General features: G+C 46.4%; 1 protein-coding gene and 1 pseudogene across 1 annotated transcript in view; both read left to right on the plus strand.

Moving 5' to 3' along the window:
* Bcorl1 (BCL6 corepressor like 1) overlaps positions 1-18,828 on the plus strand; it is a 72,272-nt gene that overhangs the window by 18,288 nt on the left and 35,156 nt on the right. The window contains exons 3-7 of the mRNA XM_059250403.1: positions 2,160-2,289; positions 9,030-9,120; positions 9,379-12,605; positions 12,696-12,756; positions 17,601-17,766. Of these exons, the coding sequence (XP_059106386.1) occupies positions 2,204-2,289; positions 9,030-9,120; positions 9,379-12,605; positions 12,696-12,756; positions 17,601-17,766 (3,631 nt within the window). The 5' untranslated portion in view covers positions 2,160-2,203. The remainder of the gene's footprint in view (positions 1-2,159; positions 2,290-9,029; positions 9,121-9,378; positions 12,606-12,695; positions 12,757-17,600; positions 17,767-18,828) is intronic.
* LOC131899624 (signal recognition particle 19 kDa protein-like) lies at positions 16,275-16,717 on the plus strand (annotated as a pseudogene).

Below are 18,828 nucleotides of genomic sequence, written 5' to 3' on the forward strand. Positions count from 1 at the left end.
GGGAGCTAGGCAGAAAGATGAGAGGGAGACAAGCAGAGGCTTGGTGGAGAAGTGGGGTGGGAAAGGATGGAAGGGGGAGCAAGGGAGGGAAGAAGGGAAGGAGCATCAGAGTGAAGAGGAAACGGAGATGCTGAGGATGAGATAAAGTAAGGGAGTCTGAGAAGGCAGGCAGGAAGGGAAATGGAAGAGGCTGTGCTCCGAGAGTTGTCAGAAAAGAGGAGGGCCTACAAGACATCTGAGAAGATAGGAGGGAAAAATGAGAGTGAGGAGAGAGGGGAAGGAGAAGAAAGAAAGGAGGAAGAGATAGTAAGAGAAGGAAGGAGTCATGTGAAAGCTCATCTTCAGTGAACAGCCAGGTTTCTGGGGTAGAGAACAGAAAGACCACACACACAGAGAAACCAGCTAGCACTGAGCCAGGAAAGGCAGGGAGGGAGGTATAAAGAAAACGGGGGAGGACACCAGCACCCCTTGGCTTGTGCAGAGATGGGATAAGATGAAGTCAAAGAGAACAATGGGTACATATATCTCTACTGTTCTTTCCTTACCACCTTCCTTGAATCCAGCCATCATGATGATCTGGCTCTTGGTTGCTCTCAACAGGTAGCCTCCTCCTGCTTTGAGAACTTTGCTTTCCTCTGTCTGGAATGTTATTCCCTCTAGGTATCTACATTGCTCACTCCTTTATACCCTTTAGGTTGTTGAAATGTTTTCCTCTTGGTTAAGCCTATGTTGATCATCCTATTGTGAATCACAGCCCCTCCACTTATTCCCTCTGACATTGTACCCATGCTCCTTAGTCTGTGTTGTGTAGCTTGGGATGTACTATGACAGAACAATTTAATAAGCTTATCATCCTTCTGGTTATCACCCTTGTAGAATGTAAGCACCCTACAGGTATGAGTTTTGTCAGGTTTGTGAGTTGTTGAATCTCTGGTACCTAGGACAAATGTTTGTTGAGTGAGTAAGTGAATTATGTTGAATATGAACAATTTGTGAAAATTGAAGAGGATAAGTGGAGCAAATCTCTGATGTGACTGTACATTGCCGTGACTTCTTTGGAACACAGACAACAGCAGAAAATTCTGATCACCATAGGGCTCTGTTCAGTTGAACTTTGGTGAATGATGATTTTAGCTAATAGGTTAACAAAACAGGCTCACTGGATAAGGCTATTTTCCTTGATACCCCTTTTTCTGTCAAAGAGGAAAGGACTGTGCAGTGGTTGTCAATAGCAAGAAGTAGACATTGGCTCGTGAAAGGGTTAGTAAGCCACGGCAGGGCAGACAGACTAATAGGAAAGGACAAGGACAGAAGTGCGTAGTTCTTGATGGAGGCTTGTTTTTGTTCATTTGATTGTGGCCAGAGTACAAGGAGTATTGCACCTAATTTGGAGGGAGCTTTCTACACCTTACACAGATGCATTGTGACCAACTTGGAAGCAGAGCAGAGTACTTTTGAAAGACTTATAAAGAAAGTGTATGCTTCCTCTGGAGAGCTTAAATTGGCTGTGTCACTCAGATCCTTCCCTATCCATGGATTAGAGAGCAGCTGTGAAAAAGACCCCCAGTCTTTCACTGCACTTGCTGCTCAGGTATGGATGCAGCACTCTGACTGGGGTTGCTTAGGCTAAATGTATGTCGAAAATATATTGTCCCTCAACTGTATGCAGTAGATTGAATTTCCTCAAACATTCAAGCATATGTGTCTTTGAAAATAATTTAAAAATCACTCAGGGTGATTGGCAGTGTCCTCATCTGCATCCTGAAATGTGGATTACTGGAAAGCTGGTGTGATCTTTTCCTTATTTGGACCTTTATTTTCTTTTCTTTTCTTTTTTTTTCTTTTTTTTTTTTTTTTGGTTTTTCGAGACAGGGTTTCTCTGTGTAGCTTTGCACCTTTCCTGGAACTCACTTGGTAGCCCAGGCTGGCCTCGAACTCACAGAGATCCGCCTGGCTCTGCCTCCCGAGTGCTGGGATTAAAGGCGTGTGCCACCACCGCCCGGCGGACCTTTATTTTCTTTAGCAGGCTGCCTTGTGACAGTGATCACTTTAGCATTTTGATGCTATGATTACCTTGATTTCAGTGTTTCAGTGTAAAAGGTGGTTAAAGTAGCTGTGCTTGTTCTCACTTGTAATTTTTCGGTATTCTTTTTCCCCAGGGGGAGTGGCCACAACAGATCCTATCTGGCAGTGAGTGGCTGTCATGATCTCTACAGCACCGCTCTACAGCGGCGTGCACAACTGGACCAGTTCTGACCGGATTCGCATGTGTGGCATCAACGAGGAGAGGTAAGTTTTCAAAGGTGGCATCCAGTAAGCTGTACCTAGTCACAGGTTGGGGGTAGAACCTGGGGACAAAATTCTTGTTTGTTTCTAATTTTCCTCAATCATGGGGGTCACCTGCTCTGCCATACTGTCCCTGTACCAGGGAATGAGGTAAAAATGAGGGAGCCATCAGATGACCTTTGCCACCTAGTATTATCTGTCTAGTGATTAAGAACTGCCAGATTGTGGAGTAAAGCAAAGCTCAGGTGCTTGCCATTTCTATGTCTTATATCCAAGTTGGGTGCTCAAAACTCCATGTAAGATACTAAGATACTTTCATCTCTTGTCCAGGGCTTGGAAGAAAGTTGGTTTGATCGTGTGTGTGTGTGTGTGTGTGTGTGTGTGTGTGTGTATAAAATTTATTTTATTTCATGTACAGTTGTGTTTTGCCTGCGTGTATTCTATGTGAAGATGTCAGATTTCCTAAAACTGGAGTTACAGGCAGTTATGCGCTACCATGTGGGTGCTGGGAATTGAACCCAGGTCCTATGGAGGAAAAGCCAGTGCTCTTAACTGCTGAGCCATCTCTCCAGCCCCTCATCATGTAGCTTTAAGGTGGGAACTGGTTGTCAGAATTTGGGGGGCCAGTATTTCCTACCTCAAAAAGCTAGCAAAACATTTGTCAGGAAGACCTTATGAAGAAGTATCAAAGGAAGTTGAGGTTGCTGATCATAGTTTTAATATAAAATTCAGAGTTTGTGAGGCCTGCCTAGTTTCTGTGTCTGTTTTCAGTTTTCAGATATTTGGTTGACCAAGACAGGCCTTCTTAAAATTATACATCATATCAAGGGTACCCAATTGTCCTTCAGAGTTTATATTTTCCTTTTATAACCCCTGGTCAAGTTGCTCTGTATGGTGGTTATGAGACCTCTTCCAACTTCAAGACATTGTCCGGCCATGCTTGCTGGTGTTTTAATCTATTGACTATTTAAATTCACATATGCCAGAGGAATTACAATAGGACTTTCCCTTCCATTTAAGATCTGGGGTCTTCAAAAAGAAAAAAAATATAAAGAGCCTGGTTTAGGTCTGTTGAGGTGGTTCACTGAGCAAAGATGCTTATGGCCAAGGCTGATAAACTGAGTTTGATTCCCAGAACCCATTAGATGTAAGGAGAAAATGAGTCTCACAAGTTGTTCTCTGATCTCCACATGTACACACCAGTGCTACATTACACCCAAAATATATAAATGAATGTAAAAAAATAGATCTGTAGTTCCCCAGGTAAATCTAAAAAGCATTCATGTGTTGGGAGAGGTAATGTTGATAATTTTGAAGGGAAAAAGAATGATTATCTTTGCTTTTATATACTATGTTTTTGTGGCTCTAGGGATGGAACACTGGGACTCATGAATGAAAAGCGTGTTTCTACCACTGAGCTACTCCCTCAACTTCATGTTTGGTTTGTGGGTTTTTTTTTTCATGACAGGGTTTCTCTGTATAGCCCTGGCTGTCCTGGAACTCGCTCTGTAGACCAGGCTGGCCTCAAACTCAGAGATCCACCTGCCTCTGCCTCTTGAGTGCTGGGATTAAAGGCATGCTTTGTTTTTAATGATTTTTTTCTTTATTTCCTAACTAGAGAATTGTGTACTTGTCTGAGACTAGGTTAGGAGAATAGACCTTTTTATTTTCTTAATCCATTGACACCTGATAGTTTAATGGTCCCTGTGCTGAGGAATGTGTTAGAGATGGACTTAAAAAAAGAATTTAATTTTAGAATACAAAAATCAAAACCAATGAAAATAAGACGAAATTCTTCTGGGAGACAGGAGAAGGAAAAAGGTTTTCCCTTTATGGATGAGGTCTGTTCTCGATGATTGTAAGAGATGATCTTTTGCAAGGCAAGGTGGTGGTCGTGATTTGTGAGTATGCATTGGTAGACCATGTTGTTCTAGTTATAAGTAGTTGAGGCTGGTTTAGAGCTGTGGGCCTGAGCCTTCAAGAAGCTAGTGCTCAAGCTAGGTGTGGTTACTCACATCTATAATCCCAGTACTCAGGAGACTAAGGCAGGAGGACTGTGGATTTGAGACCAGCCTGGACTACCTATTAAGTTTTAGGCTAGCCTTGGCTATATAAGTGAAACTGTGTAAGACAGGGCATTTTGTATACTAACCTGAGAAATTAAAAAACAGTGGACAAATTACCTTGGTTCACTGTCTATGCTATATTCCTTCCAAGAAAGGAGTCAGAAGTAGATGTGAAATATGATTTTCTCTTTTTACAGACCTTTCTTGGGATGCTAAATTAGCAAATATGCCCAGGATCCACCCTTTGTTACCTTCTTACCACAGTCTAGGCTATGTTACAGCTGATTTCTAAAATGTAATCTCACCCTGTGTGCTTGCTTTTTTTTTTTTTTTTTTGAAACAGTGTCTCTTTCTCTCTGTTGCCCAGGCTGACCTGGAGCTTACTATTATAGCCTAGGTAGACCTCTAACTTGTAGTAGCCCTACTGCTTCAGCCCAACTGCTAGGATGTCATGTGTGAGTTACCATGCTTGGTAAAATATATAACATACATAATGTGGTTTTTATATATATATATATATATATATATATATATATATATATATATATATATGTATTTTTTTCTATGTGTATGGGTATTTTGCCTGCATGTATGTCTGTGCACCATGTGTATGCCTGGTACCCATAGAGATCAAAAGAGGGCATCAGATCCCCTGGAAATGGATTTGCAAATGGTGGTGAGCTGCCGTGTGAGTGCTGGGAATCCAACCCAGGTCCTTTGAAGAGTAGCAAGTTCTCCTAACTGCTGAGTCATCTCTCCAACCCCCACCCCCTCCCCCTTTTTGGAAACAGGGTCTTGCTGTGTAGCACAGGAAGAAAGTCTCTGTCTTGGCCTCTCAAAGTACTGTGATTACAAGCATGTGCCGCCAAGCCCAGCTTTACTCTATATAAAAACCACCTTCCCCCATCCTTTCCAACTTGTAGACCTTACAAATTTGAGGTATAAAGCTGTATTTGGGGATCAACTTAAAATCACATTGTGGAAGTCTGCTCAGTTTCATCAAATATGGTTGAGGAACAGAAGGTGTTGCCTTTTTGACTGTTCCAGGTGGTTGGTCAGCTTTAGTCAAACCTCCAGCTAAATCAGCTTGCTTGCTTCTAGCATTTAATTATTTATTCAATACAAGAGCAAACTGGTAGTACAGCTTAGTACATTGCTGGTGAGTGCTATAGAGTGGTGTGAATAGGTCCTATGGAGTCTAGTTGCAAGAATGATGCATTTTCATGGAAATCTCAGAGGACAGTGCCATCTGAGCCCAGGCTGGAGAGATGATTAGGAATTTGGGGTGAAGGCCAGTGTCCATATTTCCTTGAGTGTTTGGGAAAGGCCTTAGCTGGAGTGAAGGGGGTCCTGAAGGAGCAGTGGGACTTCAAACAGGAAAAGTCCTGGGCTGCTAGGTAAGGGGCTGGCCTCATGCATTCTAGGTTGGATATTTCTCTTAGACATTGTCCCAGGCCCAACAGGAACTGAAAAGGTCCAGTGTGACAGGTCCAGGTGTTAGCCTTTAATAATTAGGAAAATAGCCTTGAGACATGGTGGCTCACTTTGGTTAAGTTCAGCAAATCCTTGAGCATACCAGCTGTCTTCTAGTGGGAAGAACTGATTTTCAGTCCTGATTAGAGTCTCTGTGTTTCCTCCTCACCTATATCCTCATAACCTTGCTCAGTTGACCCAGCCTCCTCCCCCTCGCTCCTGCCTTTTCGATTCCAGGCTCCTCTCTCAGTGGAGCGTTTTTTAAATATTTGCTCAGCTTTGCATCCCCCTCAGAGGATTTGAAACATCATCGCACACATTTTCCCAGAGTTTGGAGGCTGGTGCTGAGGCTTAGGCATGGCTGGAGTAGCCAGTAGGGCTGCTTCTGCTGCTGCCACTACCAGTTTCTCTGCCTGGCTCTAGGCTTCCCTGGTAACTACTGGCTTGCAAGAACATAGCTTCTGCTTCAAAGCAGGATTTCTGCCCAAGGAGGAGCCCACCAACCAGGGAGGGAGCTTGGTCAGGAGGGGGAAGAATGTAAACAAATAGTGCCTTCCCATGTCGGGTTTTGGAGGGAGGGACTGCTGTTTCCCCTCACCACCACAGCCCTCCCCCTAAACCATCCCTGGTGATTCTAGTTGGAACACGCTTCTTCAGCCCAAGGCTGGGTACATAGAGGTCCTGCTTTTCTGGTCTCTCAGGAGTTGATGTGAAAAGTGTGTTTTCCTTTTCCTTGGGGCCCTCCCCTTCCTCAAGACCCCCAACTGCCTCCCAAGCCTTTGCCTCACAAGTCATTCTGTTTGTACCAACAGTTGTTTCCAGCAGTGGAACCCTCCCACTTCTGCAACTCTAGCTGCTTTTTAAAGGGGACAAGCCTTTCCCCCTTGATTAGCCCCTTCTGGAGCACCGAAAAGATGGGGAGAGGCCTGATTTCATCCCCATTGCCATTTTTGCTTCTCTTGCCCCAGGTACAATTTGGGAGTCCCTGTTTCAGTCAGAGGGAGGGAGTTATTTTCAGGGTACTCCTCCTTGCTGGAGTTGGCTACAGGCACCCCAAATACCCTTTAGCCTAGAGTGGTTGGTAAGGCAGGGGCTGACTTTTCTTCACGGGCTGTACTGGATCTCTGGCACGGCTCCAAAGATGGCAGGCAAACCCAAACAAAGAGCAGGCAGAGAGAGCGGTCCTGTGCTTTGCCCACCCAGAAAACTTGCTGCAGCTTTGTCCTTTGACCCCCCACCTCCTCTGCAGCCACTCCCACCCAGGCAGCTGCCCTATTGAAATGCTCCCCAGTACAGGGGCAGTGTGTTCCTGCTACACTTAAAGTGCCAAACGTGGAGTGGGTGTTTGTCCTCCAACTTTAGCAGTCTTGTCCTTTTGTTTATTTGTTTGTTTTGTCAAATGTAACATGTTTGAAGATTTTTACCTGAATTTAGAGGAATTCTTTTTGAGCAGGTGGGGGGGGGTACAATTGGGTTTTTCTCCTTTGAGACCCAGCTTTCTGGCCTTAAGCCTTTACTTATGGCACATACCAATGTGAATGTGGAGTCTGTGACTCCCTTTTGGGAAGGGAGAGAATGTGGTGGTACAGAGAGGCTGAAGGGAAGGTGCTCCCTGTGTATTCTGAGAAGGGAAGGTGCTCCCTGTGTATTCTGTGAAGGGAAGGTGCTCCCTGTGTATTCTGAGAAGGGAAGGTGCTCCCTGTGTATTCTGTGAAGGGAAGGTGCTCCCTGTGTATTCTGAGAAGGGAAGGTGCTCCCTGTGTATTCTGTGAAGGGAAGGTGCTCCTTGAATATTCTGAGAAGGGAAGGTGCTCCCTGTGTATTCTGTGAAGGGAAGGTGCTCCCTGTGTATTCTGAGAAGGGAAGATGCTCCCTGTGTATTCTGTGAAGGGAAGATGCTCCCTGTGTATTCTGAGAAGGGAAGGTGCTCTCTGTGTATTCTGAGAAGGGAAGGTGCTCCCTGTGTATTCTGAGAAGGGAAGGTACTCCCTGTGTATTCTGAGAAGGGAAGGTGCTCCCTGTGTATTCTGTGAAGGGAAGATGCTCCCTGTGTATTCTGTGAAGGAAAGGTGCTCCCTGTGTATTCTGTGAAGGAAAGGTGCTCCCTGTGTATTCTGAGAAGGGAAGATGCTCCCTGTGTATTCTGAGAAGGGAAGGTGCTCCCTGTGTATTCTGTGAAGAGAAGATCCTGGCTGGAGCCAGGTAGCATTCTAGAACTGTTCCTTTGGAGAAAAAGAAGTGTCTGTTTGTTGTTGTCGTTGTATTGTTTTGTTCTGCCATTTTTTAATTAAGTCAGGGTCTTAGTATGTAGCTTTGCTGTCTTGTAATTCCTTTTGTAGACCAGAGTCTAGGCTGGCCTTGTACTCAAAGAGATCTACCTGCCTCTGCCTCCTGAGTGCCAGGATTTAAAAAGATGTGCATCACCACATCCACTCCATTTTTGTTGTTGTTGCTTAAGACAGGGTCTCCTGTAGCCCAACTAGCTTTGAATTCCTTACTTTCCAGTCTCCACTTCCTAAGTATTCAAATTACAAACACATGACACATGCTTGGCTAATGTAGTATTTTTAAAGAGCCTCTTATTGTCAGTGACCAGATAGCCTCAAATCAGTGTTGTATGTGCTGGTAAAGGTGAATGTGTATGGGCTACAGGCATGCCCAGCCCATCGGATGAATAGGTGATTCAGATATGGACTAGACTTAAACACAATGGGAATGATGGTTTGCTTTGGAAGAGATTTACCCTAACATGGCACTTTCCATATAGACTTGAAAGAAGATGGGATTTAAAATAAAATGAATTTGCATGCCTTTTGAGGCTTACAGGTCACATCTATCTGTGTTTGAGTGATGCCCTGTATATCCTAGATTGAATGGTCACCTTGGTAGGTAAGCTCCAGGAAAAAGAAGGTGCTAAGATAGGGTTCGTCCACACTTTTGTGAGAACACTAGAAAGCAGAATAAGTAGCCCCCAAATTCTGGTCAGACAAGGCTCCTATTCAAGAACTTGCAAAGCTACGTGCAGAGGCTCTGCTTTGTCTCCTTGAGTCCCCTAGTACCCTGCTATCTATCCCCTGAAGCTACCATGGGAAGTGAGACAGGAGGGTTTGGTGGGAAGCCAGGTAGGCAGGACCTTCTGGAGAACGTGTCAATGGCCTAAGTCTGAGCCTTATGTCCCTTTTCTGGTTGTGTCCTTCCTTCCAGAAGAGCACCTCTTTCTGATGAGGAGTCCACGACAGGTGACTGCCAGCACTTTGGATCTCAGGAGTTTTGTGTCAGCAGCAGTTTTTCCAAGGTAAGGAGCTGTGTGTTGTCACATGCTGCCCATCAAAGGGTGAGCTTTCTGGGGTCGTGTGGCTGGCTTGGCCATTCTGAGAATGGGAGCAAGAAGACAAGCTGCTGTAGATGAGATAGAAATTGGTATGTATGTGCCCTGTCCTTTGCAGTTAGTTGAGTTGCAGAAAGGAGCAGCAGTTACTTCTCAGGGGCCGCAGGATACTTGGATCAGCTGTGGGGAGCTTGCTAAGATGGGCATGCTGTTCTTTCATTGCAGGTGGAGCTCACAGCAGTTGGAAGTGGCAGCAATGCCCGGGGGGCAAACCCAGATGGCAGTACAACAGAAAAACTTGGGCACAGGTCAGAAGATCAGCCTGATGATCCCCAGCCAAAAATGGACTATGCTGGGAATGCAGGAGAGGCTGAGGGCCTCCTGGTGCCACTGAACAGCCCAGGAGACGGGCTTAAGCTGCCCACTCCTGATAGCACTGAGGCCAGCCATAGCAGGGCCAATTGCTCTTGGACTCCCCTAAGCACCCAAATGAGCAAACAGGTTGACTGCTCGCCAGCCGGGGTAAAGGCTTTGGACTCTCGGCACAGTGTTGGGGAGAAGAACACTTTCATTTTGGCAACTCTGGGAACTGGAGTCCCTGTGGAGGGAACCCTGCCTCTAGTTACCACTAACTTCAGTCAGCTGCCGGCACCTATCTGCCCTCCTGCCCCTGGGTCGACCTCTGTGACCCCGTCGGTTCCCGATCCGTTCCAGGTTCCCCTTTCTGTCCCAGCCCCAGTGCCCCACTCAGGACTAGTTCCAGTCCAAGTTGCCACATCAGCTTCAGCTCCTTCTCCTCCCCTAGCACCAGTGCCCGCTCTAGCTCCAGCACCGCCCTCGGTGCCTGCTCTCATCTCGGATTCAAACCCTCTCTCGGTGTCAGCCTCTGTCTTGGTGCCTGTACCAGCGTCTGCTCCCCACTCCGTCCCAGTGCCACTGTCGGCTCCTGCTCCTACTCCTCTCACAGTCTCTGTTTCTGCACCTCCCTTGGCCCTGATCCAGGCTCCTGTGCCTCCTTCAGCTCCCACTTTGGTCCTTGCTTCTGTCCCAACTCCGGTCCTAGCTCCCATGCCAGCATCCACGCCTCCAGCAGCTCCTGCCCCTCCATCTGTGCCGATGCCCACTCCAACCCCATCCTCTGGCCCGCCGTCTACCCCCACCCTTATCCCTGCTTTTGCTCCTACACCGGTGCCTGCACCCACCCCGGCCCCAATCTTTACTCCGGCCCCCACGCCCATGCCGGCTGCCACACCAGCTGCCATCCCCACCTCAGCACCCATTCCAGCCTCCTTCAGTTTGAGTCGAGTGTGTTTTCCTGCAGCTCAGGCACCAGCTATGCAAAAAGTCCCCCTGTCTTTTCAGCCAGGGACAGTGCTGACCCCTAACCAGCCGCTGGTATACATCCCACCTCCGAGTTGTGGGCAGCCACTCAGTGTGGCTACACTGCCAACCACTCTGGGAGTCTCTTCCACACTCACGCTCCCAGTCCTGCCATCTTACCTACAGGATAGGTGTCTCCCAGGTGTGTTGGCCTCCCCAGAGCTCCGCTCTTACCCATATGCATTTTCCGTGGCCCGGCCTTTGGCTTCAGATTCGAAGTTGGTCTCTTTAGAGGTGAACAGGCTCTCTTGTACTTCCCCATCCAGCAGCACTAACACCCAGCCTCCTCCTGATGGGATCCCTGGACCTTTGGCAGATACTTCCCTCACCACTGCTTCTGCCAAGGTGCTTCCAACTTCACAGCCTTTGCTGCCAGCCCCCAGTGGGAGCTCAGTCCCACCACACCCCTCCAAGATGCCAGGTAGCACCGAGCAACAAACAGAAGGGACTTCCGTTACCTTCTCTCCTCTCAAGTCACCTCCCCAGCTCGAGAGAGAGATGGCCTCTCCACCCGAGTGCAGCGAGATGCCTCTTGACCTCTCTTCCAAGTCCAACCGCCAGAAGCTTCCATTGCCGAACCAGCGTAAAACACCTCCCATGCCTGTGTTGACCCCTGTGCACACGAGCAGCAAGGCCCTCCTGTCCACAGTCCTGTCTAGGTCTCAGCGCACAACTCAGGCTGCCGGCAGCAACGTCACTTCCTGCCTGGGCTCCACTTCTTCGCCTTTCGTTATCTTCCCTGAGATGGTGAGGAATGGAGACCCAAGCACCTGGGTAAAAAACTCCACCGCTCTGATCAGCACCATCCCTGGCACATATGTGGGAGTGGCCAACCCAGTGCCTGCATCCCTGCTGTTGAACAAGGACCCTAACCTGGGCCTTAACCGAGATCCTCGCCATCTCCCCAAGCAGGAGCCTATCTCCATCATTGATCAAGGAGAGCCTAAGAGCACTGGTGCCACTTGTGGCAAGAAAGGCAGCCAGGCTGGTGCCGAGGGACAGCAAAGCACAGTCAAATCCCGTTATACCCCAGCCCGCATTGCCCCTGGGCTGCCAGGGTGCCAAACCAAGGAACTGTCTTTATGGAAACCTACAGGGCTGACAAATATGTACCCACGGTGTTCCATCAATGGGAAAGCCACTAGCACCCAGGTCCTGCCTGTTGGCTGGTCACCATACCACCAAGCATCTCTGCTTTCTATTGGCATTTCCAGTGCCGGGCAACTGGCCCCGAGTCAGGGGGTGCCTATCAGGCCCACCAGCATTGTTTCTGAGTTTTCTGGTGTGTCATCTCTTGGCTCCAATGAAGCTGTTCATGGACTTCCTGAGGGGCAGCCACGGCCTGGGGGCCCCTTTGCTCCAGAACAGGATGCTGTCACAAAGAACAAAACTTGCCGAATTGCTGCCAAGCCTTATGAAGAACAAGTCAATCCTGTCCTCTTGACTCTCAGCCCTCAGACAGGGACCCTGGCGCTGTCTGTTCAGCCTAGCAGTGGGGACATTGGAGTGAATCAAGGACCTGAAGAGTCTGAGAGCCACCTCTGCTCTGACAGCACTCCTAAGATGGAAGGCCCCCAGGCAGCCTGTGGCCTAAAGCTGGCAGGAGACACAAAGCCTAAAAACCAAGTGCTGGCTGCCTATATGTCCCACGAGCTGGTCTTGGCCACCCCCCAGAACTTGTGCAAGATGCCTGAGCTGCCTTTGCTACCTCATGACAGCCGCTCTAAGGAACTCACTTTAGATGTGCTTCCAAGCAGCAAGAGGGGCCCCAGCACAGACCTTTCGCAGCTTGGAAGTCAGGTGGATCTGGGGCGGGTGAAAATGGAAAAAGTGGACGGGGATGTGGTCTTCAATTTATCCAACTGCTTCCGGGCTGATGGTCTCCCGGCAGTTCCCCAGAAGGGCCTGGCTGAAGCTCGCGCGAAAGCTGGGCAAGCTCGAGTGAAACGGGAAAGCGTTGGGGTCTTTACTTGCAAGAACAGTTGGCAACCAGATGAAGAGACAGAATCTCTGCCACCCAAAAAGTTGAAGTGTAACAAAGACAAGGAAATTGAGGAAGAGCCACAGCAGCAGCAGCAGCAGCAACAGCAACTACAGCAGCTGCAGCAGCCGCTGCAACAGCCGCAGCACCAGCAGCAGCAGCAGCAGCCACTGCTGCCGCCGCCTCCGCTGCTGCCACAGCCACATGATAAGCCTATGGTCCGGAATTCCCTGGGATCCAAGGTGGGTGCCAGCGTATGGCTGAGAACTTCAGATGGTCTGCTTCACTTGTGGGTCTCTGCTGCGTTTGACCCCTCCCTCCCCACTCCTAGACAATGTTCTTGAGCAGCTTAGCTGTGTGAACAGAGCTGGTGAATGGAAGGCTTTCCCTTTTTAACTCATGGTCTCTGTATATATTTTTACCTGGAAAGGGCCTAGCTCATTCCATGGGATGTAGGAAATGATTTCATCCTTGGGGCCAGGGAAGCCATTGTCCTAGATAAAGTCGGAAAGCAGAAGAAGGTATTGGTGAAGGAAATCACTTAATCACGGGCTTTTCCCTGAGGAACAATTCTTCCTGGTCCTTTAAAGATGATGGACCACTGGCCTTGGCAGTTTGGGTCCCAGGGAAGGAAGGAACTTTTTGATAGGATCATTTTGGCCCCACTTCTTCCTAGTTCTGTGACATTGATTAAGCTTGCTACTTAATCTTTTACACTCAGTTCCTTCATCTCTGCAATGAGACAAATAATAGTACTTATTCAGAGGGTTGTTGGAAAGATCAAATGAGATGGTGATAGGAAATATCCAGAACAGGCAAATTGATAAGAGGGAAAGTAGCCTGATAGTTGCCTAGGGCTAGGAGATTTGTTGAGTAACCAATTAATGGGAGTAGAGTGTCCATTCAGGGTGATGAGAAAGTTCTTGTAGGAGGCCAATGGCAATAGTTACACAATTCTGTGTTTATACCAAAAACAATTTGCATTGTACATGTAAGTGAATTGTACAGCATAGCTCAGTAAAGCTGTTACAATTAATGAGATGGTGTATGAGTGCTTAGAATAGTACTTGGCACATAATTAAGCACTCAGTTGATGTCAGTGGCTGCTTTTGTTTTTAGTATCACAAATAGAATGGCTCCTGCCCTCATGGAGCTTATGTCTTGCCATGTTGACTTAATGACAGGTAGGCATAGCCCTTCCTCTAGGAGATGACTGGTTCGGTAGGCCAATTGAGAAATGAGGAGAGCAGAGAATAAAGTTACAGGATAAGGAGAAGGCAACCAGCACTTCCAGTTTTTTTTTTTCCTTTAGAAACTAAATAATCCAGGTGTTTTGTTAGGTCCCATTTTGTTGAGAAACATGTGATTGGTAACTAAGCTAAGCTGGGGCATTAATTCAAAACAGCCCACTGCTGGAGGTGGCCAGGAGGCAGACTAGGCTCCTATTACTTGCTTGAATTATGTTTCGTTCAAAATTTTTATTACATTTATATTTCTTTTCTGTGCTCATGTGCATATATGTGTGGTACATGCATGCTACAGCGTCTGTGTGGAGGTCAGTGGACAATTTCACCAGTTCTCTTTCTACTGTGTGGGCACCAAGGATCGAACTCAGATCATTGTATGTAGCAGCAAGCACCTTTACCTGCTAATGCATCTTGCCTGCCAAAGAATTATGTTTCATTTGATGCTGCCCGAACTTTATTCTTGTCTTTTGAAATGTATTTCAAAACTCCATTAACCTGAACACTGATCTTGATTTCTCCATCCTCCCAACTTCTCGTGTAGTTGGAGTGCATCATATATTTTTACTTTTCACTGCTGCCCTGGCAGAAGATGCAAGAAGAAATCTCTTTTAGATGTTCTGTCTACCTTAGGAAGTAAAAGTTAATGATCTCTACTCAAAAGAGGCAGCTAAAAACAATATTTAGAAGTAAATAGGACATGTTCAAAATTTTATGTGCATTTAACTTTATTTCTCTTGGCTTAAAATAGTTGTTCTTTGGATGTACCTGAAGGTCACATTTTAAGTAATCATCCTTATCTTTCTCTTTTCTCCCTAGTTCTTTGATTCTTAACACTTTGGTTCATAGGAATGGCAGTAACTTGAGTTTCATTCAGCTTAGTCCTCTGCAGAATTGAAGGTTCTTTCCCTTCAAGTATCCCATCAGTAAGATAGCTGTCATTCTGTTTGCTGGAACTATAGTTTGATAACCATACTGGAAGGTGATATAGATGTGATTATGGGAAAACGTGTTAGTCTTCATCCCAGTGACTAAGTATCTGAGAAAATAATGAGAGAAGAATAGTTTGTTTTGGCTCACAGGTTCAGAGATTTCAGTCCCTCATAGTGGGAAGAGCATAGTGGAGTAGAACAGCAGCCCATGGCAACCAAAGGAGAAGAAAGGAGGGAGGGAGGGAGAGAGGGAGAGAATGAGAATACGAATGAATATATGTCTGTAGTACTGGGCTCCTATTTTCTTATTTTGTGTTTGGGTGTGCTCATTGTGGGTATGTATACATGTATGCAGGTACCTGTGCAGGCCCAAGGTCAGTCAGCCTTGGGTGTGATTCCTCACTAGCTGTCCACTTTGTGTTTTGAGACAGTGTCTTTCTCTGGAACCAGGAGCTCACCAATTATACTAGACTCATTGAGGGATCCACCTACCTCTGCCTCCCTAGTGCTGGGATTAAAAGCACGTACTACCACACTTAACTATTTTTCTGGTGATGAAACTCAGGTCCTCGTGCTCTTGTAGCAAGTACTTGATCTTCTAGAACTGCCTTCCCAGCCCATCACTTTTCCCTTTTCTATCTGGGTCCTTAACCTATGAGATGATGCCCCCTACCTTTAAGGCAGGTCTCTTCCATCCTTAGTTAATTTCTCTCTGGAAAAAAACCACAGATACACCCAGAATTATATAGCAGTTTGTCAATCCAGCCAAGTTGAGTAATCAAGATTTACTACCATATAACTTCAAGTAGGGTTTTTGTTGTTATTTGATTTTGCTGCTGTTGTTTGGTTTTTTTGTTTGTTTGTTTTTTGAGACGGGGTTTCTCTGTGTAACAGCCTGTCTGTCCTGAACTGACTCTGTAGACTAGGCTGGCTTCGAACTCAGAGATCTACCTGCCACTGCCTCCTGAGTACTGGGATTAAAGGTGTACACCACCATGCCCAGCTGACTTTGAGTATGTTTATCTCTTCCTGTCATCTTAAAACTTAATTTCACATTCCCTAGATCTACATTACTAGAAACATCTATCTTATCCCATTTCTTGTTTAGTGTCATGGAGGGGCCTCAAAGCTTGTGGGAATGTGTGGCTTTGGGATGGAGTTCTATTCTATCTAGTAGTAAGCTGATAACCCAGCAGTAGGTGAGAATGGGACTGAGCAGAAACAGTTGATGAAAAGGCAGCAAATAGGGAAGGAGACTCTTGAAAGCTGATGAGAAGAGGCCCAGCTCTATCTTTCTTACTGAAGGTGTAAATGAGCTACCTTGCAGGGTGGCCTGGTAAGTGGCATCCCTTGAGTTAGTGTGGATGCTAGACTGTGTGGCCCAGGAAAAGTCAATTGACCTCTTGTCTTAGAGTCTCAGTTTCTTCATCTGTTCATTGAGGTAGTTGTTACGATAAAGCAAATGGTAGCATTCCAAATGATACAGAGTGTAAAGCAGCCTTTAATATATACTCAGCTTCGCAAGTCAACTCCAGCTGGTGTTCGGCCTGGAGCACTGGCAGGGCAGTGGGGACTCCCGTGGAGATGGCTTGTGCAGCTGCGCGGTCCCTGGCCGACCAGGACAGGTTTATTTGTATCTACCCCGTTTACTTAAATAATAAAACCATAGCGGAGGGGAGGCGGATTCCCATAAGTAAGGCTGTAGAAAACCCTACCGCTACTGAGATTCAGGACGTATGCTCAGCAGTTGGACTGAATGCATTTCTGGAGAAAAACAAAATGTACTCCAGAGAATGGAACCATGATGTTCAGTACAGAGGCAGAGTCCCAGTACAGCTCAAACAGGAAGATGGCAGCCTCTGTCTTTTACAGTTCCCATCACGGAAGTCAGTGATGCTGTATGTAGCAGAAATGATACCCAAGCTAAAAACAAGAACAAAAAAAAAAAAGATGGTGCTGACCCAAGTCTTCAGCAAGGAGAGGGGAGTAAAAAGGGAAAGGAAAGAAGAGGAAATGATGTGGTGTGAACATGAAGCACACAGTCCTGCTGTGAGAGACCTGGGCATCTTTGTGTCGGAGGGAGCAGCTTTCTGTGTCTGTCATTTAACTGAACTGTGAACAGTGTGTCTCCCATCTTCATCAGCAGTTAACAGTGAGATAAGTTTACATCCAAAGTCTGCATCTAGCTTTTATACTGTAAAAAGGAAAGGTTGTGTGTGTGGAAGAAAGAAGACTATTTTTAACAGATAATGACTGTCCCGTAAGTTACTTGAAATCCTGTATCTGTTTGTCCTCTATGTAAACACATATTTCAGGTAAATAAGTTGAATAAAATTTGAAATACAAATGTGAATGGTATAGCAGGCCTGGCCCTGTCCATTGAGGGAGATGGGAATCGCACCTCCTGGGTATTGTTCCTCTCCTTGCTGTAGTTGAATCCATTTTCTGGCATTAACTGACACATGAGAAAAGTTTTTCTTGACTATTCTCAGAATTATTTTCAATTGATAGTAACGCCATTCACAGTGTAAACCATGTAGCTATCCAACTTACAGAAGAGACATTTTTGTTTAATGCTTATCTCTTAACTTGTGTATGGGTATGCACAGTATGGGGCCTGACTTTGGACCTTATAAAACAACTTTGGATGTGTGTTCAGGGGCCACGAATACAGATTCTGTAGATATCTTTAAAGTTATGTGGATGCCTGAAGGGACCAGCAAGGGCATTTGACTCAGTCCAAGAGAGCCTTTATAGCCCACTGTGTCCTATAATATCATGACACACACACTGCCAGTCCTAACTCTGGGAAGTTCATATCTATGTGTGAGCAACAGGCACATAACTTGACCTTGGAAGAGGATTCTTAAGAAGCAAAACTGACCTCAGACTCCTTCTACCTTTTCACAGTGCCGGAAGCTGCCTGGAGACCCCCAGGAACCCACCAAGAAAAGCCCCAGAGTGGCTTCAGATTCAGGAAAAGAGCACAATGGAGTCAGGGGAAAGCACAAGCTCCGGAAGCCAGCAAAGCCAGAGTCCCAGCCTCCAGGAAAACGAGCTGATGGCCATGAGGAAGGTAGGCCCCAAAGGCTATGCACGACCTTGTAGCCTGAGTGCCAGAGGGATCCAGTGGAATTTTGGTGGGGAGAGAGTAGCTGAGAGATTGAGTAGAAAATGGATCCTTCCATGCTGTGGAGTAGAGTTAGAATTGGAACCTCTGAAGTCAACAACCAGGGAGGATGGATGTATTCTGACCTAATGTGTTAGAGTACCACACATTCTGAAGTCTTGACATTCAATAAGGTGGCTTACTAACAGATAGATGGCAGTCCTACAATAGAGTCATTAACCCATTTCCATGAGATGAGTTTAAGGCTCAAAGAAGAAGCAGCTGTAAGAATACTTAGACAGCCGGGGGTGGTAGCGCACGCCTTTAATCCCAGTGCTGGGGAGGCAGAGGCAGGCAGAGCCAGGCAGATCTCTGTGAGTTCGAGGCCAGCCTGGTCTACAGAGCGAGATCCAGGACAGGCACCAAAACTACACAGAGAAACCCTATCTTGAAAAAAAGAAAGAATACTTAGACAAAAACAGCAGAATTGGGATTCATTACACTGTTTTCTCTACCTTTTGTTATATTGGAAAACTCCCATTGTAAAAAGTTCAAAACCAATAGCTGACTAGCTAGCTTGCTAGAAAGGTTTACAGATGTCTCAAAATCTTTTTATCAGTTAAGAGTGTTTGGAGCCAGGCAGTGGTGGCGTACGCCTTTAATCCCAGCACTCCGGAGGCAGAGCCAGGCGGATCTCTGTGAGTTCGAGGCCAGCCTGGTCTATAGAATGAGTTCCAGGAAAGGCGCAAAGCTACACAGAGAAACCCTATCTTGAAAAAACAAACAAACAAACAAACAAACAAACAAACAAAGAATGTTTGGCTTGGGTATGGGGTATATTTGACCTGTATACTCTGTTATAGATGACCCAGGCATTCCTGGCTATAGTAGTCCATGTTCATGACCTTGCTCGTTGGACATGACCTAACTCCTCTACTTTGCTCTTGTATACCTGTTTCCATTTGTCCACCTCCTCCTGCCTTACCTTTCTAAGGTCCATTGAGGTTGCTCTTGTATGGAATAGGCTAC

Source organism: Peromyscus eremicus, chromosome X (assembly GCF_949786415.1).
Source record: "Peromyscus eremicus chromosome X, PerEre_H2_v1, whole genome shotgun sequence".
In the NCBI taxonomy this organism is placed as follows: Eukaryota; Metazoa; Chordata; class Mammalia; order Rodentia; family Cricetidae; genus Peromyscus; species Peromyscus eremicus.